This window comes from Fukomys damarensis, unplaced genomic scaffold (assembly GCF_012274545.1).
Source record: "Fukomys damarensis isolate Sample0158 unplaced genomic scaffold, DMR_v1.0_HiC HiC_scaffold_13, whole genome shotgun sequence".
NCBI classification, from domain to species: Eukaryota; Metazoa; Chordata; class Mammalia; order Rodentia; family Bathyergidae; genus Fukomys; species Fukomys damarensis.
In genome coordinates, this window is record NW_022900925.1 from 11,967,024 (window position 1) to 11,989,805 (window position 22,782).

At 50.3% G+C, this 22,782-nt stretch overlaps 1 protein-coding gene across 3 annotated transcripts in view; it reads left to right on the plus strand.

Moving 5' to 3' along the window:
- Nucleotides 1-22,782, plus strand: part of Wscd1 (WSC domain containing 1) — a 41,311-nt gene that overhangs the window by 1,580 nt on the left and 16,949 nt on the right. The window contains exons 1-5 of one of the 3 annotated variants that reach the window (XM_010611316.1): nucleotides 1-18; nucleotides 8,713-9,419; nucleotides 13,993-14,107; nucleotides 15,977-16,161; nucleotides 20,441-20,562. In XM_010611316.1, coding sequence (XP_010609618.1) covers nucleotides 9,002-9,419; nucleotides 13,993-14,107; nucleotides 15,977-16,161; nucleotides 20,441-20,562 — 840 coding nt within the window. In that variant the 5' untranslated portion in view covers nucleotides 1-18; nucleotides 8,713-9,001. Of the gene's footprint in view, nucleotides 19-312; nucleotides 583-8,712; nucleotides 9,420-13,992; nucleotides 14,108-15,976; nucleotides 16,162-20,440; nucleotides 20,563-22,782 lie in introns of those variants that run through there. The other 2 variants (XM_010611315.1, XM_010611314.2) reach the window with 2 other exon arrangements.

The window sequence follows — 22,782 nt, forward strand, 5'->3', positions numbered from 1 at the left end:
GCTGGTCGCGATCGCGGGGTGAGTCCTGTCTCCTGGGTGCCTCAGCTGGGACCCCCGTGCGTACTGCGAGCTGGGTTTCCCAGCTGCGGGCAAACAAGTTTGTGTAGACGCGGCTGGGAGCGCGGCAAGGCTGCACCTGCTCGGGCTTCGGGGTGGCGTGGTGGGGGCGCCCTCCCGGGGCTGGGCCGCTCGGCCGGGGAAGGGAAGTGTGAGAGTGTGCGTGTCAGGGGAGCGCTTCGCAACAATCGGGCCGGGCGGGGGGGATGTGCCCAAGGCAGTTGCACGATCCTGGTTCCCCCACCGGCAGTCCCAGCGACAGTCTCCTTCGCTGGAGGGCGCTGCGGTAGGAGCCCCAAAGGGGCTAGGGGGCCAGGGCAGGATTTGGGGTGAGCACTGCCCCCTCCTAGGAGGAGACGTTCACCATTAGCAGCTCCTTCTCGTTCCGCTACCAAGCCAGGCTTCCGGTCAGCGGTCAACGGAGGGTTTCTCCCATCTCTTGGTGAACTTGGACAGAGGCGGAGGCAAAATCGAAACGTATTATGTTCGGAAAACTACCCGATATAGAGCTTTGCATCTTCTCAGGTGTGTACAGATTCAAGACTGGGTGTTGCTCATGAGTTTTCCTTTGATCCTCAGAAGCGTCCCCGGCAGGGTCTCCTGCCTCAGAGTAGCCTCGCTGACTGCTTTCCCTAGCATCTGTGCCTCCATCACACCCGATCGGTGCTGGCTCTCCCGTGGGTACTGGGGACCTCTGCCCCTTCTACGTTTGGAGTTGCTGAGGAGGCTCCAGCACTACAACCCTTCCCTGGGATCCAGCCCCCTGGCCACTGCTCAGGGATAGACAGACTCCCTCGGTACTGTGCTGTACCTGCGTAGCTTCAGACACCGTCTCATCCCTCCTGTTGTTGGGGCACTTGCTTGGGTTGTGGGAGACACTTGCACTGCCCGGTGTTTGCACCAGTGGTTGAGATCAGAAGTGAGGACCTTTTCTTTGAATTACTAGGTTATCAGGCACAAGGTTGGTGGGGAGTGAAAGAATTAGAGGAGGCCTCACCTAGTTGGCCCTGTTCTGTTTGCAGTACCTCCCTTGCTGAATTGCTCTAAGTGCCGGAGAGAGGGCAGGGGGTGATTTTCTTGTTGGTAGAAACAGGTTTATTTCTCCCAAACATGCCCCCCAACACGCACACATGGCCCTGTGAAGTCCCCTAGAGAAGGAGCTTCAGGGGAAGCTGTCAGAGCCCAGAATTTCTAGGAGGAAGAGCAGGGCCTGTCCCAGGGACCCATTGGCTGAAGGCAGATTGCCCAGAGGCTAGGTGGGTGAGCAGCCTGACTACCTGATTTTCCCATGGGAAACTGGCAGTCCTAACCTACAGCTTCATCTTCTAGGCCTCAGCAGCTTTGTTCTCACAGGTCCTCTGGAAGAGATGAGCATTCCCTCTTTTCAGTGGGCACTGAGGACCTTGCAGCACATGTGGTCAGAAGTGAAGAGAAGCTTGGATTAAGCAGAAGGCCAGACTCCTGTCCCTTCCTCCTGTTGGCTCACCGGGCAGAAGGGGCTAATCTGAGTCACTGGTTGGCCTGCTGCTGAGCCTATTCAGCCCAAGCACTGCAGACCAAGTCAGTGAGTCACAGAGCTGGTTCCTTATAGAGTCAGCGCGAACGAGTAGCTCAGAGCCTAAGAACCCAGAATCTCAAGGCCCAGATCAAATCATATCTAAGCATGGTATTTCTCATTGTAGACACTCCCAGCTGGCATTCCTACCCGGCTCATACTCTGGTCAGTCTTGGTAAGATGAGCTGCCTGATCCTCCCTGTGGAACTTCAGGAGGTCAAGGCCAAGTACTTCAGGATCTGGGGGAGCTCAGTGTTTAGACCTTCAGGGTCTTTACCCAGGAGAGTGATAATGATATACACCAGCAGGGACAGAACTGAGTCCCAACGTCTGCGGTCAGGCTGGGCTGGAACCTGCCCTCCTCTTCTGGGGAACGAGTAGGTGAACAAGCCCTTCAACCCTCATTTTCCCTGTGCCTCATGGTCCTGCTTCCCACTGTATGCTGTAATGTCTCCTTGCTTTTCTTAGCACCATGTTGACTTGTGGCCTGAAAAACTATCACAAGTGTGCCAGTTTGGGGGAATGTGGTTGGGGAGGACCCCTATCTATGCACCCCCTGCCTCCCAGTGTAGACTTGAGAAGTGGATGAAGAATGGACTGAATTAATTTTGTAAGTTACAAAGGCCTTTGCCCTCAGCTTCTCTCCCCACACTGCTGGAAACCCCCAGAGATGTTAGACCCCTCCCAGAGGGTGGCTGCCCTCACAATGGGACCATGAGGGTTCTGAGGAAAGAAATACCACTGGGGTATCTTGGTCCCCTTCCCTTAGCTTGTGCCCCCATCCTAGTAGCAGAGATGGGGCCAGAGAAGGACTGGGCTGACTTTGGCAGGGTACTCCAACTCCATTTTACTAGCTCAGACCTCTCCACATTCCTCAGTGGAGTTCGAACACCTCATCTCTGGTCACACTCTGAGCTGGGCCCCTGATAGCTTTCAGGAATTCTCCACCTGGTAGAAGAAACACAGGAACAAAGGAACAAATTAGGGTTAGGGAGCCCAACCCTAAAGTGGTAGCTCAGAGAAAGCCCAGAAGAGTTTGTGATTGGCTGTGTAAAGAGTGGAATAGGCTCCCAATCAATCAAAATGTAAAATGATAGTCCCCACATGGAGCCCTGTCTGCCTTTGAGGCCCCAGCCCCCAGCACGGTGCTTGGAAGGATCCCCATCTGAGACTGCGAAAATGAAGGCCACGTGAGACGGCAGATGATACCCCAACCTTGAAATCAGAAAACTTGAGTTCAGACTAGCAGTAGTTGTTTGCCTTTGTTCAAGTTAATTGGTCCTCTCTCTGGCTCACATTCTCTATCTATATAATGGGGATAATGATTCATAATATAATAACTTCCTAAGTTTGAGGGAAGATCACTCATTCATTTGTTCATCTGCTCATTCAGCCAACACACTTAATAGTATGTGAAAGTACTCTGTATTCTCAAATGTGGCATGTAAAATTTATTTTTATATGAACTTCAGCAATAGGTTTACTGTATGATTTTTTTCCCATTTGTAGCAAATGGGGTTTTAATCTTTCTAATTTTTGTATTTTTTTTATTATTTGTGATTGACAAATCATGGTTGTATACATAAATGGAGTATGGTGTGATGTTTGAGATAGGTATCCACTGTGGAACGATTGACACTAGTTAACTAATATCTTTTCTATCTTTCGCACAACGTATTTTGAATCTTTTCTCTTAAGTCTTGAAGTTCCAATGATAGAGATCTGCCTCTTCAAAGGCAGGGACCGCACCCCATTCCCGTTCCCCAGACCATGTACCTGCCAAGAGCAGCAGGTTTATTTAGTGGGTTTCTCAGCCTTCAGAGCCTAGATGCATGGGATCCTCGAGTAAGTTCGGTGGTCTCAGAGGCAGCAGAGGCGCTGACTGGCCCTTTGAGGGGCTTGCATGCTGGGAGGGGACTTAGAGGTATCAGCAGGCAGACTCAAGGCAGAATACAAAACCCAGGCACAGGTCATCATCATGGTGGCATCTAGCTTCACTGTCAGCTCTGAATGCCCTGTACCAGGCATCAGGGAAACATCAGAGAAGTAGCCTTGAGGCTCAGTTTTGATGGATTTGAAGCACTTGAATGGTGAGATGGGGGTACAGGCATCCCTCACTGGCGGAAGGCGTGCATGAGCTGGATGGGGTGGCAAGAGGGTTAGCATCTCAAGCTGGCCAGGGATACTGGTTAGCACACAGTCCCTGAGCCTGAGTAGGGGCAGAGGCAGAGGTCAGAAAGGGAAAAGGCCAGAAAGAGGTCCCTGAGCCCAGCTGAAGTTTCCCCTGTGTGCCTTTGCCATGGTCCTGTTTGTGGTCATTGAGGCTGGGCTCTGAGCTGCTCTGATATGGATGTCTGTATGCAAAGCAACCTGCAGGGCCCCATTCCTGCCCAGTTCAGAGTGCACAGCTCTGAGTCCTGAGGTGTTCACAGCCTCTGCCACAGTGGCCAAGTTGGCCCTGTTCTCGCTAGGAGCCCTTCTTCTCTCCACTACTTCTGCCTGTTGTTTCTGACAAGGCAGCAGGAAAGGAGGTGGAATTAGAGGCCCTTGGTCACCTAGGTGGGCTCCAGGAACTGCCTCTTCTCCTCTTCCTGCGGCCACCTCTCAGTCTACATCCCTAGCTTGGCTGAGAGACAGGTGCCATCTGCTCCCTTCTTCCTGGGGCTCAGGTTTGCTGAGTCCCACCTGCTGTGGGTGCCTGTTCCCTCCCTGACACTCACAGAATCCCCTCTCTTTGATTATTCTCCTCTCATAACTGAGACCGGCCCCCTCCTCAGGTCTTGCTTTGCTCTACAATAACTGCAAGACCTCTGGAAGGCAATGAGCAGGGTGGTGGATGGGCACTTTTATCCAGCTCACATGGCCCAGTTCAACAGCCCTAAGCTCAGGAGAGGTACAGTGGGCCCACCAGCCTCTCCCCAGGGCACCTTACAGGGCTCTGCAGGCACCTTCCAGGTACACCTGGAAAGCTCACCTAAAGGAAGAACATGGAGACTTCCAGAAGAGGGGAGGGACTCTGAGGCTGCTCCCCAATGGCCCCCGGAGGCCGGGACACTAACCCACATGGCAGCAGCGTCTGGAAGGTTTGGCTCGGCAGACACCATGTGTAGCATCATCTCCGGGAGCCTGGCATGAGTTCAAAGAGCTGCTGAAAGCAGCACACAAAACTCCTTTTAAGAATAAATCTTGCCTCATGCAAAGCTGGAGTTGAGGCGGGGAGAGATACAGGAAGTTTAGTGGGCACAAGAGGGGCTTTGGGAGCAGACGGCTCGGGTCAGACTACTGACCCCGATAGTCTAATCTTGGGTACTGAGTGTCGCTTTGCTGAGGTTAGGACAGACTTCAGCTCTGAAGCATGGGGAAGCAGGGCCTCTGCCTTGGTCACTATTTGGAGTAAAGTAGATGATGCGAGCGAAGTGTGAAGCCCATCTAACCTGTTTATTAATACCACAAAGCTTAATAAGTGGTGGTACTGACTAAAACAGGAGTTGCTAATAACAGTCTTACCATAGGCATGAGCTTCAAGCAAGAGCGGAGTACGGAGTCCATCCCAGGGTTTGGGGGAATCAGAGGAAGGGCAGAGGGCCACTGATACTGATTTCACCAGTAACACTGCTACCACAGGCCTGTCCTCCAGTTGGTACTTACTCAGCTATTTTGCATTTATATCCAGTACATGCCACAGTAGGTAATAGAAGTGTCACATCCACTCCCCAGTTTCATCCCACAATATTGCCTGCTAGTATCTATTTAACAGATGAGAAGCCTGAGGCTCTGCACCGGACAGTAATTTGTCTGAGCTAGATTGCTCTAATGGGTGGCCTGCTAGCTTTGGGGGTAGTGGGCACTGCCCATGACCTACTAGACATGTACTGGCTAGGTGCTTGTCAGCAGGTTCTGCTGTCTGTCTCACCTCGTGGCTTGGCTATGAGCCCTTGTGCACGTGACCCAAGTCTCACCACTGCCCAGGGCTTCTTTGTTCAGCCAATCAACAAACACTTCCGCTCTCTGCCCTGCTAGCTGTGTATTGAGACCCAGGGATATGGAGATAAACCAGGTGTGACCCATGCCCTGGAAGGGCTGTAATGTCAGCCTCATGGAGTAGTGACCATGGCAGAGAATGGAGGACAATTGGCAAATAGAAATTTGGTGGTAAGGTGCTGTGGAAGTCCAGGGCAAGGGGACAAGTTCCTGATGCTTTGAGCATGTAGTTCCCCAGCCCACCTTGGCTCCATGGCTAGTGTTGTGGCATGGGGACAGCTTGCCTTCTGAAAAGTTGGAGATGACAGTCTGCCTCATAGGAGATCTGGGCCATGGAACTCTGTGCTGCAAGTGGTATTTGCCTCAATACCTGGTAACCACCTTACCAGACCAGGGGAGATCCTTTTGGAAGGGGCAACACCAAGGAGAACTTGGGGAGGCACCTGAGGAACTTGGGTGAGACTGACTCCTGAAGGATTAGCCTTGACAATTCCCCACTCTACTTCGCGTTGGTCCCACTTGTATCAGGTTTCCAAGTCTGAGTTATAGGCTGTATGTGAACAGTACACCATGCCTTGCCTTTAAAATTGTGAATTGTGGGGTCATTGCCTACCCTTCTGCTGCATCTCAGCAGAAACTTTCTTTCCCAGAAGGAATGCCACCTCTCACCTCTCGTTTTAGTTTTCTAGGATTTTCCATTCATAGAACCCCAACATCCTTTAACTAGAATCCTTTTGCAGATATATCTGGAAACCCCGCCTCACGGAATTACTGGGCGGAACAGATACAGCATAAAGCCCACACAATGTACCTTTGTCTGAAAGACGCCAACTGTGGAGCTGTGTCCTTTGACGGTTATTCATTCTCCCCTCTTCCCCATGGCTTAGGCTTCACCCCAGCTCTGGATGAGTGGCATTTGAGATCTGACCCCACAGGTACAGGTTTCTGATTATCAGGACCTGTTTGTTTATTTTTCTGTGCTCTCATTAATTTGAAAAACTATCTTCACAAAGATCACTGGGGAGCAACATTGTGCCATGCCTCAGGTGCTGGGGGGCAGAGCAACAAACATGAATAGGGGATGGCTTCTCCCCTTGAAGTGTTCAGAGTCTTCTGAAGATGCTTGAGGAGATGGGCAATGCTAATCATCGCGCCATGGTGTGTGCTAGGATAGGGGCCTGCACGTGCTGTGGGAAGACCAAGGAGTCTATGCCTATGGATGGGTGGTAGTCATGGGTTCTCCTCCGGGGAGCATATTAAAAGAACTGACTCCTGGGCTGAGCCTTAGGGTTGCACAGGAATTGGCCAGGAGAAAGGAGGAAGAGAGATAAAGGCAGCAGGTGCTGTGGCTATAGGTGCCTAGGCTGGGACATGGTGGTGGAGGTGCAGCAGAAAGGGCCTGGCAAGAGCTCAGGGTGGACAGGTCAGATCACAAAAAGGGGCCCTGTACATCAAGCTAAGGAGCTTGGAGTTTATCCCAAAAGCTCCAGGGCCCTATTGAAAGGGGTTTTAAGCAGGGGAGCGCCATGAGCAGATTTGCGTGTTAGGAGGATCACCCTTGCAGCCTTGTGGAAGATGGATTGGCAGGGCCAAAGCTGGAGGCAGAGAGATCAGTCAGGATTTCGTAGGATTTTCTCCATGGTTTTACAAATCTGAGGCTCTCTGTGGGTGGGCCAGGTAGATACACAGCATAGAGAGAAAAGAAAGGCCCTGAGACCCTTCTTAAGTGGCAAACTGCCTCCATTTCATTCTACCATCATTTGCTGATTACCAGGGTGGACCAGGCCAGCCTGTTTCCATGTTCTGCCCTCCCTGGAGCCTTGGAACCTGGACGCCCTCAGTGCTTACTCAGAAAGGGTCGTGCTGGTCCAGGCTGCTTCTCTGGGGGTCTAGGATGCCAGCCTCAGAGCCCAAGCATTGTGATTCTTCTCCAACTGTCTATCTGTCCTCAGCAAGCACACAGAGCAACCATTGAGTGCCTGTGGGGGCCTGGCAAGGGTCCCAGGCCATGTTAGTTACGGGCAGTGGCTTAGTCACGCTTCTGGGCTCTTTCTTCTTGGACAAGCATGGCCTTTGTGTTGAGGACCTTGCTCACACGGCAGCCCAGCTCGAGGCAGCTGCAGGGCCCTCTGCCAACCCTAACAGCACACTTCAGAGGCTCCGCTAGTGGGAACCAGAGCCCGGCATGAGCCCTGCATCCTGAGGAGCAAGGGACCTCAGGAATGGGGGTGCTGCTCAGAAAACCTGCAGCAGGTGTCCCAGCCTCTGCACTGTGCTCGTCCTTTGGCTCTGACAGGAAACTCCTGAATCCCTATTCTTTCCCTTGGACTCCTTTTCTGTGAGAGCCAGCTACCAGCCTCTGCATAATCTCCTTCCAGGACACCGTTTGCTACCCCAGTGCACACCTGGGAGTTAGCTCATTGCATGCATATATCTAACACCTGCTGTATACACTGCCTAGCCTATGTGCATTTACATGTGCAGATGTCTCGTCACAGGCTGGCTTTTTCATGAGGACAGGATCTGAATAGAGACTGTTCAAGAAAGAAAAACACCTGCTGTATACACTGCCTAGCCTATGTGCATTTACATGTGCAGGTGTCTCGTCACAGGCTGGCTTTTTCATGAGGACAGGATCTGAATAGAGACTGTTCAAGAAAGAACTTGGCTTTTTCATTCACCAACTATGTGACTGGGAAAACTACTTTACCTCAGTTTGCTAATTTCCACATCTGCAAATTGGGGCTATTACAGCATCTGCTTCATTGGATTGGTTAAATGAGATAATGTGTAACACTTTTAGCTGAGTACTTAGGAAGCAGTAAGGAGCTGTCCTTGCTTTTTCTTCTCCTGCTTGTTGCTGTTGCTATTATCACAGGACTTTCAGCACTACGCTAGAGCAGGGCATGATCCCCATTTTATAGATGAGGAAGCTGAGACCTAGAGAGGTAAAGCAGTTTGTCACAAAGCTGACCAGTGGCAGAGCTGGGATCTGAACCTGGTCTTGTGTCCAGGGCTCCGCAACAAGGCTGGTGCCTTTGATGATTCAATCATGGGGCCGTGGAGCGGGCAGACTCTTCTCTTACATCTATCTATGTGTTCTTTCTCCATTTTTCCAGGTTTCCAGACAGGAGAAGACAATTGGTAGAGGTCAGGGATGGGAGAGATGGTGACATCTGGACAGAAGCTGCAGCTGCAGGGCCCTGTGGCTGCTGGTGACAAGTGATGGTGCCCTCTGAACACCCGCAGGACATGTTGTAGTAACAGGAGCCCAGGAGAGCCCAGGCAGGTGCCAAGGAGCCAAGATGCAAGGATGACACCCCTGGAGGCCCCGGCCTCCCTCCTTCCTGGGTGCAGGTGCTAGGAGCCATCCCCGGGCTCCGGCCGGGAGCTCTGCCGCCCAGGGGCATGGCCAAACCTTTCTTCCGGCTCCAGAAGTTTCTCCGCAGAACTCAGTTTCTGCTGCTCTTTCTCACGGCTGCCTATTTGATGACCGGCACCTTGCTGCTACTGCAGCGGGCCCGAATGGCCCTCCCCCAGGGCCCCCGGGCACCTGGCACGCTGCAGGCTTTGCCTGTGGCCACCGTGGCACTGGGCATGGGCCTGCTGGATAGCAGAGCTCTCCAGGACTCCCGGGTCAGCCCAGGCCTGCTGTTCGATGTGGACGTGTTACAGAGCCCTCTGGCCCGGCTCCCACCCGGACTCCGCTGGCCACGGAGGAACCGCAGCTCAGTTCGGCGCCGCTGGTTCCACCACTTTGTGAGTGATCCACACAGGTCACCCACCCTGGGTCCTGAGGCCCCAAGGCCAGCCATACACAGCCGAGGTAGGTGCTCAGTAGTGTCTCTGGACCCAGAATCACTGCCCGGGTTCAAGAATTGGTGTCCCTTTTGTCTGGCTCTGTGACAGCTGGAAAAGTATGCCCTGCAGGCTGATGGCCTTGACAAATTGTTCCTTCTGCTCTGTGGGGCCTGGGATGTAAGGTGCCCTAGATTTTTCTCACTTCCTGTCTGGAATTCCACAAAGCTCCAAGCTGAGCTGGGAGAGCCAGTCAGTCACCTCGAACTCCTGCTTTGGGTTCAGACGGACCTCGTTTTGAATCCTGGCTCAGCCATAACTTTGCTGGGTGACCTTGGGTGTCTCACTTGATTCCACCAGGCTGTTCTGAAATGGAGATGGAGACACACAGCCCGAGGTTATTCTGAGGATTAAATGTAATAGCGTAGAGCAGTGGTTACCTCCAGTGACTTAAAGTGGTGATAGAAGGGATTCCAGGAAAAGCTGGAGAGACTGCGGTTAGTAGTAAGCAGGATGATACTGAGCTGCTATCCAACAGCATGGCACAATCTTATCAGAGCAGCTAGGACTCTTGCACACCTGTTGATAGTTCCTGCTCTTAGCCTCTGGGGTGTCTCCTGTACTCTGACTGCCTCTCCATGACCCAGGAAGGGCCCCCCAGGGTCAGTGCTGAATGGTGGCGTTTCCAAATGTTCCCTGCCCTCCATGGGTTGTTAAATATTTTAAACATTCCCCAGGATTTAGGGAAGAATTTGCTTTCCCCACAGTATATGAAAAAGCCTGTCTGGGGAATGCTCTGTTGTTATGTGGCTGGAGGTCTTCAGAGAGAGCAGGGAAGGGCAGGATGCTGGCCTAAGAGCCCCCCCCCAGGGGGGGCCCTGGGATGTGGGGGTCCTGTGCAGCAGGGCAGGCCTCACTGGTGGAGAACGGCCCAGAATTCAGCCCTCAGTATAGCTGCTGGGGGCTACAGACAAAGCAAGTGTCTCTCTGTGGCCTGGGCAGCCGGCCACACTCCTGAAAGGGGATCCTGCAAGCCGTGGAAGCTGCAGGAGGCTCCATCAATCATGGCGCATTTCATTATACCTTGGACAACATCCATAATGGAATAAAATGTCAGTAAGTTTACTAGGGGAAAAATAGTAACTTCTCCATAGCCAGTTTGTTTTTTATTGATAGTAATTTCCAGAGACATTCCAATATCTCCAAAGCCATCGTTAATGGCTCACGGCTTGTCCATTTTGATGTGCAAATGAACAGATGTAGAGTCACACGCAATAATGCATTGCCTCCGTTTCAGCCGAAAGTAATAAATCCGCCTCGGGATGTGTCCCAGCGTATCCCTGGAAAGTTCTTTCTTCTTTGCACATTCTTGCCTCTGTCAGGAAGTTAGAAAAGCCATTTGTTATGTTTCAGGGTAAAAGGGCTCACCTGCTGCTCACAAACCAGAGGGACCATCCGCATCTCAGGCCTGGACACACAGGAGAAGCAGTGGGTGGGGGCTTCCTCTCCACCCTGGTCAGGCCCGTAACCGGCCAGTCAGCAACTCTGGGCCACCCCTGAGTTCACGAGAACCCAAGCCTGCCTGCCTGTCAGAAGCTGCTTTTTCTCTCCTTTATTGATGTGCTAATTATTCAACTTATGTTTACCAATTTCTCATCACACTAGGTCTTGGGTTAGAATGTAGGATCAGAATAATAATAGTTGTTTAGCATAGATGTACATCTGTCATTTCATTTAATTTCTTCTTCACAAAGCCTTCTGGTGTAAGTGATGTAAAAGTGAAGTAAAAGTCATTGAGAATTTTTCATCATAACTAGTGATCTATGAATAATAGCTGAGCACTTCCTATACTGAGGCTGGTGTTAGACACTTGAATATATGTTATCTTATGGAATTTTCACAATCCATGGCATTGGCACCATGTTCCCATTTCACAGATGGGGACACTGAGAGTCAGAGAGGGCAAGCTGTACATCCCAGGTTACATAGGTAGGTGGTGATGGAGCCATGATCTGAACCCAAGTCAGTCTATTCCCACAGGCTGTTTCCATTCACTTGCCCAGAAATATGTCTACTCTTGCCTCAGCCTTGGAAATTTTTGAGCTAAAGCACTTTTAGAACCTTGTGGTTAACTTCCCCAACTACAGTGATAAATGTTTTGAGTGTTTAACCGAAAGCAATAATGGACTTTCTTCTTTGCTGAGCAACACATCAGAAAATTCTCCTATAGTAGTTTTCTTTTACTAAATAAGCAGGCAGAGGAAAAGAAAGCATGCCCACCGCCCTGGGTGAGGTTTCTGCTGTGATGTGTGTTGTGTGCCGTGGTCCTGAGGCTTACAGGAGTGGGAAGCTTGCAGGGCCCCGGGGTCAGGAAGCAGCCTCAGGTAAGGGAAGTAACAGGTGCTTGCGGACTGTATGCAGGCCATGGATGCTGATCAGCATCCCTCTGTGAAGTTGACCCCAGGAGGCTTATCGCTCAGAAAGGGTCCAGATCTTTGGCAGACATAAATGAAAGTGGATGTTTGCTCATTCCTCATCCCTGGTGTCCCCTGATCTGAGGGTCTTGGGGCCTTTTGGATCCAGCAGCCATTGTTATTCTCCCCACTGTGCTTCTTTTAAAGTAGAGCCTCAGGAACTATACTCAGTACAGTCAGCAGGTCCATCCCTGCCCTGAGTTTGGCTCTCTTGAGCCCACCCTTGCACCCACAGGACATCAGAGTATGGTTCTTAGGAGCTGTAACCTGCTGGCCAGTTAGGCATTGACACTGACATTGTGCCTAACCTGATGCGTGACTGAGGGGTCACCAGCTAGGGTGAAGGCAGGCCTAACCCCTGCCCTCCAGGAGGCTCCAGTCATGTTGCAGAGACAAGATGCATGGATTTAGAAGATTTTTAATAGCAACAGTTAATGGCAAGGATGTGGCAGATAGGTGAATTTTCAGGCAAAACATACAAGAATCTGGGAAAAAGAGAGGCTGGAGTGGTTGGAGTCAAGGATCTCAGCCTTCAGGGCAGATAGGAAGCACTGAGTGGACTTGAAGGAGCAGGGAAGGATCCAAAGGTGGGGTGGGACAAATAAGCCTGAGTAAGGGGAGGTGTAGATGTTGGCATTTATGAAGACACTTAGGACGCTTGACGTGATATAGCAAGTGATACAGAGGAGAAATGCAGTGTTGCAGGGCTCACAGACAGGAAAACCACTACCCGCTGAGGGCCCCAGAGAGAAAGACAGTGGACCTGCTCCTCTGTGCCCCTCAGCGTGTGGCCCTGGGCTTCTGCTTTGGGCCACCTTCTTGGCAGGAATAAAAATGAGTTTTCCCTGCCCTCAGGGAGTTTGGCAAGCATCAGGCCATCAGGACTTTCCTCCTCACCAAATTACCCTGTGGGAGTCACAGGCTACCTGCAAGCCTTTCACATGCACCTTCCAGGGACAGCCTGATTTCTCCAGGGGTGTGCACACCACAGGCGACATTTCAGACACCAGATAGCGGAATGCGGATGCTCTTGGGGAGGTGTGTGACATCTTTATCACAGGTGCTCGATCCAGATCTCAGCACAGCTACTGTGGGTGTGCATTCACAGCTTGGGGACTGTGGTGGCATGTTTGCAAGTTCCCAAAGTCCCATTCCTTCTAAGCACTGATGTGAGTGCCATTTACATGCCTGGTGCTGTGTTTGTATTGTGGTACCATTCTCTCGAGTCTTCTGTGCATCTCAAGGAGGCATTTCCTTCCCTGGGGCACAGGGCAGGGCTGATCAGACTTCCACTGGCCCGTGCCTCATTAGGCCAATGTCACCACTGCCTCACGTCATCCTCCAGTGTCCCTGATGAGGAACAGAGATGTGCCAAAGAGACTGCAGAGGGCTCTGTGGTCACTTGGCCCCACTGATTCCCACCTAGGACCTCATTGTACACTCTAACAGACTCTGCCTATGCATGCTAAGAGCAGACATCAAATTTCTTTATAAACACAGCTCCCTGCTTTTGAAAGATCTTCTTTATGTCAGCTACTATCAGCTTTTCCTTGATTAGAGACTATCAGTCTTCCCATTTGCTTCCATGGAGGCAGAACTCTCTCTTGGGACCTTTAGAGTCAAAAGAGGGCCTCTCTGAGCCCGGGAGCAGGGATGGAGAGAAGCCATTAAACCATCCAATTATTACTTGCAAATAAAAAAGAGTTTTTTAATATTTAAGGAGATGGATATGATAACTACTCTAACTTGGTCATTGTATACCATATACATATATTGAATGATCAAGCTGTACCCTGTAATGTACACAATTAAATAATAATAATGCATTTAAAAAATCCAAATGAAGACATGGGCAGGTGGAAGAGAGCAGTAACCAGAGTCACGTGGGGCTCCTGGTGGGGCTGTGCAAGTGGACACTGGGCCGTTAACTGAGAAAGGGCAGGAAATAAACAAGCTGGATATGTCCACATGCCTGCTTAGCTCCTGCACCAAGGAGACGTTGGGTCACAGCCCTCATCCCTCGTGTTTCCCTGAGAGGCACCCGGGCTGGGAGGGCCAGAGACTCCTTGGCTTTCCCTAAAGGTGAAGCCTCTCCTGCTCCTCTGACTACAGTTTGCCTCCTTACAGGCACCTATGTTGGATGCTTCAGTGGTGAAGGCCAGGAGAGAACTCTGAAGGGGGCAGTGTTCTATGACTTGAGGAAGATGACGGTTGCCCATTGCCAGGACGCATGTGCTGAGCGGTATGTGCTGGGCCCACTGCTGGCAACTCCACTGGAAATAAAGTCAGGACTCATTCCCCGAACCTGGTGATGCCATGGCTACAGTCAGCTGTGCTCGTGTCATGAGACCTCAGTTGATCTGCTCTCGGTTGTCCAGAGAAAGTCCATTGGCAGATGGATGGTATGGGTGCTGGGCCAGTGTCAAGAGACTTGGCTTCTAATCAAGTTGTGCCAAGGGCCTGCTGTTTGACTTTGGTGAATTCTTTTCCTTCCCTGAATCTCAAGTTGTTCTTTGTGTAAAATAAAATGAAGGTCTTTAACATAGATTTTTCTGAGGCCCTTTGCACCTCTGGCGGGAGCAATATTCCAGTCTTGCATTTTTAGTAAGATAATTTGCTTTTTCTGAGCCGGGCATGGTGGTGCACGCCTGTAATCCCAGCAGTCAGGAGGCTGAGGCAGGATGATCGCTGTGAGTTCAAGACCAGCCTTGACTACATAGTGAGTTCCAGGTCAGTCTGAACTACATAGTTAGACCCTATCTCAAAAACAAACAAAAACAGCAAAAAAAAAAGATTTACTTTTTCTGATACTGCCAGCTCACCTAGTAGTTATCAGACGTGTGTTAGGTGCCAGAGGATGGGCCTTACCATCGAGGCAGTCACAATTCAGCATGTACACACACACACACACACACACACCCACACACACACACACACACCCACACACACACACACACACCCACACACACACACACACACCCACACACACACACACACACCCACACACACACACACACACCCACACACACACACACACACCCACACACACACACACACACACACGTGTGTGCCAGAGTCAGGCAGAACAGTGCAACCAGGCTACTCTTCCTCTGTTTTATCACCTTAGATTCCTTAACACTTTTTAGATCAGGTAAAGCCCCACAACCCATCATTAGCAATTAATTATCCCCATTTTACAGATGGCAAACGGAAGCTAGAGAAATGACAAGGACCCTACTTAGACATGCCTTGTAGCCTAGATAAAGCTGGAACAGAGGACCCCACAGTCTCAGTTTAGTCTCCTAAGAGTTTGGGAAACTGACACTTGGATGTAGGAAGCGACATCAGGATCTCACAGCTTTCAAGTGGCCAAACAGGCACTAGCTGCTTCTGTGTGGGTTCTCAGTCTGGGATTTTTACTCTAGGATCCACTGAGAAGGGAGTTTATAAAGGTTGCCTGCTTTCTGTCAGTGCAGTCCTGGGCTCTATGTAGCAGGTACCATCTCAAGTCTTTTTATCTGCAACTGCAATTTCATTGGGAGAAGTAGGTGAGGAAGTGGCTGAGGAGGAGGGACACCCAGCAGGTCATGTGTGTAATAGGATGTGCTATGTGGCTGGTGTGTCAGACCAGTGGTGCTGGGCCTGGGGCAAACTTCAGTTTTGAGAGCTGCTGTGAACGGGTGACCGTGGTGAGAGTATTTCCATCTCAGCAATTGGCTAGCGCTGCCTCTCAGGGCCCTCCCAGCCCCTAACTGAACCAGTTGCCCAGTACAGCAACTGATTTCATCCCATCAGATCCTGTAACATGGATGGCACTACAGCTCAGAGCTCACAAGACAGACTGGTGTGACCAAAAGGTGTGTTACAAAGGAAATGCTGGCTCCTGAACTCAAATGGCCTCTAAGTCTAGATGAAGACTGATTCAGGAGGCCAGCCTTGTGCTGATGGCTATGGCCCTTGCTGTTCACCCAGACTTACCCTCACCTTCAAGTCTACCCCTTATCTCCTCCCTAGACCCAGCTGCATTGCCTGACCTGTACGTTTCCGTAGTTACGACCCTAGCCCTTGCTCAGGGCCCAGGTCCAGACTCACCCAGCTTGGTCTCCCACAGGTCCTACATGTATGCCGGCTTGGAGGCTGGGGCAGAGTGCTACTGCGGGAACCGGCTGCCAGCGGCGCGCGTCGGGCTGAATGAGTGCAACCTTGAGTGTAAGGGCGAGAAGGGCGCTGTGTGTGGGGCCATGGGCAGGCTCTCCGTGTATCGAGTGGACGTGCTGCAGACAGGCGCCAGCAAGCGTGAGTAGCCAACTTCTCCGGGGCTTTGCATGTCCCACATGCGCCTCGAGTCCATGCTACATGGGGCAGAACCCATGCAGTAGGCCCTCCCTTGCCTGTACTTTCACTGGACTGGCTCTTGGCAGGGTGCGGCAGGCTTAGGGTCCAACAAAAAACTTAACTGTTTGAGTTTATGACAAAGGCACATCTTTGCTTGTTCTTTGCAGGAGAAATTTGGTAGGAGACCTAGGTGTGCCTCGGACATGCAGCATAGCCTCAGACAGCTCGTTTCCCCTCTGGGGTTTAGTTTATTTTGTAAAGTGTCACTGGGAAGAACTTAGATTTTCAGCAATCAGTGGACCTGTGAATCTGAAAATTCCCTAACTATGAAACACCTAAAGGAATTGGTTAAGATTTAACCAGTATCATTGTTTTAGTTTTTTTAAATACTTCCTTGAATTTACAAATAAAAATTGTACAGATACATCTTGACATATGATAGGCTTAGGTACTGATAAATACATCGTATAGTGAAAATATTTTAAGTCATTACAACCTACCTATCAGTTTTTATTATTGGGCAGTCCCGGGAGTGAACCCCAAGCCTTTGCAAGGATCTATATCGTCACCATTTAAAAAAAAAATTATTTTTATTAGTATATTTGTATGTATACTACATTAGTACATTAGTGTATTTGTAGCATGTAGTACATTATTAGTATGTAAAGTACATAATGATTACATTCATTGTGGGGAATTGGCATGTGTACATAACACCTCTTTACATCCTCTTCCTCTCCCCTCCCTCACTTAACTACAGGAGAGTAAGGAAATTCCTGGGTCGGGGAATAAAAAGGGATGAACCACAGTGGTAAGAGGAAGAAACAACGCTGTATCCTGGGTTTCAGCAAAGTGAACTTGGCAGTTTAGGTGGCCCCAAGGCATAGTTTTTAGTGTCTAAGCAGGGCAGCAGTGAAGGGCTTGGGCCTGTCATCCAAGGGGAACTGGATTGAAACCTCTGCATAAGGCAAACTCAATTTTACCGCAGTTTAGATATAAAAAAAAATCATAATAATAATAAACCACATACCCTTTCAGGAGACAGAAAGGAAGTTTATGTTTTGACATGAGCTTCAGGTGAAAAAAATTCTTTTTGGTAAGAATTTGTAACGATAGTCCTGCGTTTGTATGAAATTTGTGGTTCAGCATAAAAGTTGGTTCTTGGGTGTCTGGAGATATCTGGCAGAGGCAAATGCAAAATCTCTCTTGAGAGCTATCTCTCCAGCCAGGGTGTTAAGGGTTCTAATAGGAAATTCTCACTGATGATGAGCTTACAGTTCACAATTCCGGAACATAAGAAATAACCAACCATGAGGAAAAAAAAATGTATAAATCAATTGGCAAAAATTTCACTTAAGGTGCTGCCAAGTAGAGAACTTTGAGGGGGCCCAAGTGGATGAATTTGAAACTCAGGGTTGTCCTTATTATAAGATGATAGAACCCAAATCCACTTAATCTAATTACAAAAGGCTCCCATATAAAATAATGGCTTGAGGGTCGGGAATTTAGCTCAGTGGTTCCGCCGCCTGCCTCCCAAGTGCAAGGACCCAAGTTTGATCCCCAGTACCAAAAAAAAAAAGAAAAGAATGGCTTGTACACATTCATCCACCCTGGAGTCCTGGAAGCCATCCTTCCCACAACGAGGATGAGCAAGGATGGGAAGAAGTGAGACTTCTCTCCTAGCATAGGTGGAGACTTCCCCTTCCACTGGCAAAGGTGGGACAACAGATGATGGTGGCATGGCCCAGCATCTGGGTACTTTGACTTATAGGCACAACTGCCTCTGTCTTTGGTTCTAATAGCAGGATTCTAGAGCAGAGCCCAGAGAATGAGGTGTCATATCAGAAGCTAAGCCTGAAGAGGTGTTTCTGGGAGGGCTGCTGTAGTAACGAGCAAGTTTTCCAAACAATTCTGAAACCCAGCGCTGTGCCAGACTTGGCCACTATATAGGGTCAGAGTGCAGACAGAGAAGTTTGTCCCTGACAGCTGAGGGTGCTCAGGTGCTTCTTGTGTTCAGGCAGGATGTGTGTAGGTCAAGAGGTCTACATGAGGCAATGAGCATGGTGTGGAGATATTGACAATGTACTCGAGCTGACGCCTTTGCTCATGAAGTCATTAACTCAACAGGTATTTTTCTTTTCACCAGTACCTGCTCTTCACCAAGCCCTGACCTGGCATAAGTTTTGTCCTGGATATTCACATGGGCATCCCGAGGACTATACTGCTCCATGATGGTTTTTTGGACCTTTCATCTCTTTGGATTCAAACATTAGCCTGTCCCCTCACTTCTGGCCCCTGTGCAGAACTAGGCCTGTGTATAAATTCTGGGCTACCCACCAGCCTTCCTGGCTCTTAGTCACTGACTCTTAGAGACAGCTGTTTTGCCTCTGTTGTCCATTAGCTAAGGGACAAATGGTTCAGTCATTTGGGCCGCAGACCTTCAGTCCACCAGATCTTCTGCTCATGGCTAATGTTGAAAATGTTGTTAGTGCTGTCCCTTAGGAAAGGCTGTAGAGCCTTGTGTGGCTGACCTTTGCCTTCCTGCTCCCTTCTGAAGGGGCTGAGCTGATGGGATCTCTGTTGAAGGTGACCAGGTGACCCCTCATTGTAAATTGCAGCTTCTTGCTAGCAAGGTGCATTCACAAGGAACATGACCGTAAGCATGCCCCAAGGTTGGAATTGGGTTACTCTAGGCAGTTCATTAAAGCCTTTCCCTTGGCAGTGTAGTTCTGCCCTGGGTGGTCCTCAGGCTCTTACCTGGGGAGTGAGGGAGAAGGCTGGAGAAAAGGCCAATGCAGGATAACCAGGTTCACCTTTCCCCCAGGAACAGCATTCAGAGCCCTTGTGGGCCCTTGCTGTCCCTCCCTGTGACCTGTACTTACCAGGATGCTGGTCAGTCTGCCCTCTCTGTGTCTGTCCTGTCCTACTGACTTTCCCCTGGCCATCAGCCCCTTGAGTCTGTCTCTCACTGTCCAATGCAGCGGCTGGCTGAAGACACCACCCATCTAGATGTTTGTTCTTTGGGTCCAGCTGTACCACAGGCCCACAAAGAGTCTTGTGAGCTGAGTGCTTGCCATCACCCTCATCCTGCACACCACAATCTGGGGTGGTCTGTCAGGAGATGGCCTGTGAGTGCCCAGTGCTACTCTTGTGAGTGCCCTTGGCTGTGTGGAGGTGAGAAAATGGAGTCTTGGGAGTCCATGACACACCTGAGTTGGAAAATACAGGCAGTGGCTGGGCCTGCATCTCAGAACACTAACCCACACTGTTTTCTCTGCACCAGGCAGCTTTCCTGTCTTCCCAACAATGTCTGTGACCTGTCTTTGAGACCGCTAGTCCTGTGGTTGATCTGGAGAGGCTTTCAGAGCCAGGGTTTGGTCCTGATTTGGCAATGTGGCACGGAAGGAGTCCTCTCCCTGATGCCATGGCTAAGGCTGGTGAGAGGGTTTTTGCTGCTGGCCAGGTAGAGTGGCGGGCAAAGAGAACTGGGGGACATGCCGAGCTCTGCAAGACTTTGTATGAAAAGGAGCGTGGGATAAGGATCAGTGCATCATCTAAAGAAACTCTGATGAGTCTAGAAGCTCTATGAAGAGTTGGCGCCAGAACATCCCAGAAAGTTTGTTCAGCATGAAGGAAGCCAACACGAGGGCTGGGCTTTTCCACCAGAAGGTCTGGAGAGCAACTTGGCAGGAAGCTTTCTTTGTGCCATAGGTTTGAGGAGTATTTGGGTGGGAATTCAAGAGCAGCAGTGTGAGGCCAGCCTTGCTAAGAAGCGATGCCAGTGACAAAGACAACGGGCAGGATTTCAGAGGTTCAAGTCTGGTTTTCTTTTAATGCATGTCATCAGAGTACATAGAGTTGTCACCCACTGTAGAATCTGGCACATAGAATATTTATAATGCAAATCTGTTGAAGAAAGGAAGGGAAGGAGAAAGGAAAGACAGGTGGACACCATCTCCAGAGAACTGGCAAAAGAAGAAAAACCTAACCTGAGCTAAGTCATTTCAACCAAGTGGTCCCTTGGCAGGGACCCAGGGTGAGCCAGGTCCCAATGCCAGTCTGTCAGGAACCTGGACTACCTATACCTCCACTGGCATAGCTTTTTCTCTCTGATTTAAGAGCTACTCTCTTGAGTATATTTACACCTACCCTGAGATCCAAAGCCAGTATTTTTCCTTATGACAGGTACCAACAACCATGAATACCCTGTCTCACCAAAAACCCATTTCCTTCCCCACAGGGCGGACCGCCACCTACCGTGGTTGTTTCCAGCTGCCGGAGAATGTCACACACACCTTCCCCACCTCTCTGATACAGGCCAATGTGACTGTGGAGATGTGCTCAGGATTTTGTTCCCAGAAAGTAAGACCCATTCTAATTTCTCAACCTTTTAAAGGTCTAGTATGTGAGGTGACTTCCAGAGAAGGGGAGGTACCCATCCTGGACTGTGTATGTCCACTCTGGCAGCCTCGGTGGGAACAGAGGGGCAAGCTGTGTGAGAGAAGCAGGCCATGCACCTAACATCACAGATGCTGGAGTCTAGCTTGTAGCTACTGTCAGGGATTAGAGGCTACATAGGGAATTGTCAGTGAAGGTTGTAAAGCTGAAGGGAATGTGCCTTTCTAGGTGTGAGCTGTTGGCCCAAGTGTCAGATGTTAAATTGACTTGGTTTGGATGCATAAAGATTCTGGTTTGGGACTTGGGGACAGCTGATGGATTTTCTGTTGTTTGTGCAGAGAGAGCACTGGGCTGTGAATCTGACTGCACGGGCCATGGACATATCTACTCCTTTGGTTCAGCACAGGCTGAGCAATAGAGTAACTCTGCAAGGGCTAGGATTGGCACCAGAGGCCACTGTCTCTCTGTGTATCCATTCTCACCTCGAGTTGGTCAAGGAGAAGGCAGGGCTAGAAGATTATGAATCAAGGCTGGTGAGACCCAGCAGGCCCTGTCCAGAGAGCTCTGAGTTCTTGAGCTGGGGTCCAGCTATCTCCAGCCAGTAGAGGTTGAGGCTTTACAAATGGTCCTAGGTAGTATTGGACTGGGTGCCAAGACTGCTGAGTGTGGTACATGGCAGCCTAACAGACCAGATCCAAGGAAAGTAGAGGGCCTTGCTGGTTTCGATGGTGATGACGATGATGACAATGACAATAATGAAGACAGTGACGGTGATAATCAGAGAAGTTAACGTTTTCTGATGGTTTATTCCATGCCAGGTTCTATTCCAAGAACTTGCATGTGTTGACTCATTTATTCTTCCTAGTAACGCTCTAAGATAGGTACTGTGATAATCTGTTTTGCAGTTGAGGAAAGTGAGGGAGGAAGCTTCAGCAATCTGGCTGAGGTCACAGAGTGGTAGAGCTAGAACTGGACCTCAGATAGCTGTACAACCTGTTGGTAGCTTGAAGGGTGTGCATCCATGAGGCAGATGTGACCCAAACAAGTGTATCTCCTGTGCACTCCCAACCAGCCTGGAGGCTGCCTTCTTCCTGCCTTCTGGTCCCTCAGCTCTCCCAGGATGTCTCCCACCTCCCAGGAAGTTTCCTCCAAGGCTGGAGGAGAACAAAGCCTTTCACAGGTGCATTCCTCCTGCCAGAGTACAGCCTCGCAGTGGCTCTACAGTATCACCAACATTTCCAGAGCCACTCCTGAGGACTCCCTGGGGTGTCAGGGTTCACAAGACACAGTGTGGCCAGCCCAGAAGGCAGTTTGTTGATTTGTAGATGTCTGGCCTCGAAATTTCTTTGCCTTTTATGCTCATGGGAACAGAGATCTGGGAGAAGGCAGTGGGGATACCTGCTCAGCTGCTTGCCCCTGCGTTACGTCCTCAAGGGAACAAGCTACCCCTCAGGCACTGGTCCCTCCTGCAGTTCTCAACAGCTCTCCAGAGAGACCTCCGCACTGGAACCAGATGAGCTCTGCCAGCCCAGATCAGGCTGCAGCAGGCTTCCCTGGGTCAGCAACCTTGAAGAATCCCACCATGGCTTTCCCATGGGGCATCTGCTTTAGTCGTCCCAGCTTCGCACTAGGAGAGCTGCTAAGATTCCTGTTTGCTACAGGAGGCGGTACAGGCTTGCAGAAGTGAGAGTGTTTACCATCAGGCTCTAAATGACCAGCATCACAGTCCTGGCTCCTGACACCACTACCCCTTCCAGCAGTGTGAGGGAATCAGCCACGTCACAGCTTCTCTGTGCGATGGGAGCAAGTGACAGAGATGAGAAGAAACAGGAGGAAAGGGAGTGCGTAGCAATGGTGGCCACGTGCCCCAAGCACTTCGGATGAGTTCTGAGCAGGCAGCGTGTTCACGTGAAACACAGTAGCAAGATGCCCTAGTCTCTCCTACCCAGCCCCATCCTTGGAGGCAGGGCAGTGTCTTGGCTTCTGGATATTCAAGCGATTGCCTCCAGTGTCCCTTTACAAACCCCACAGATGGCAACAAGCTACTCACTGCTCTGTGCTGAACCCATTCCACCTTCGATTATTCCATATCAGTGCAGAAAGTGATTTCTTTTTCTTTTTTCCCATTACACAGATGTCCTATAATTTATTGAACCAATACCCCCCCCCCGTTAAGCATTTAGG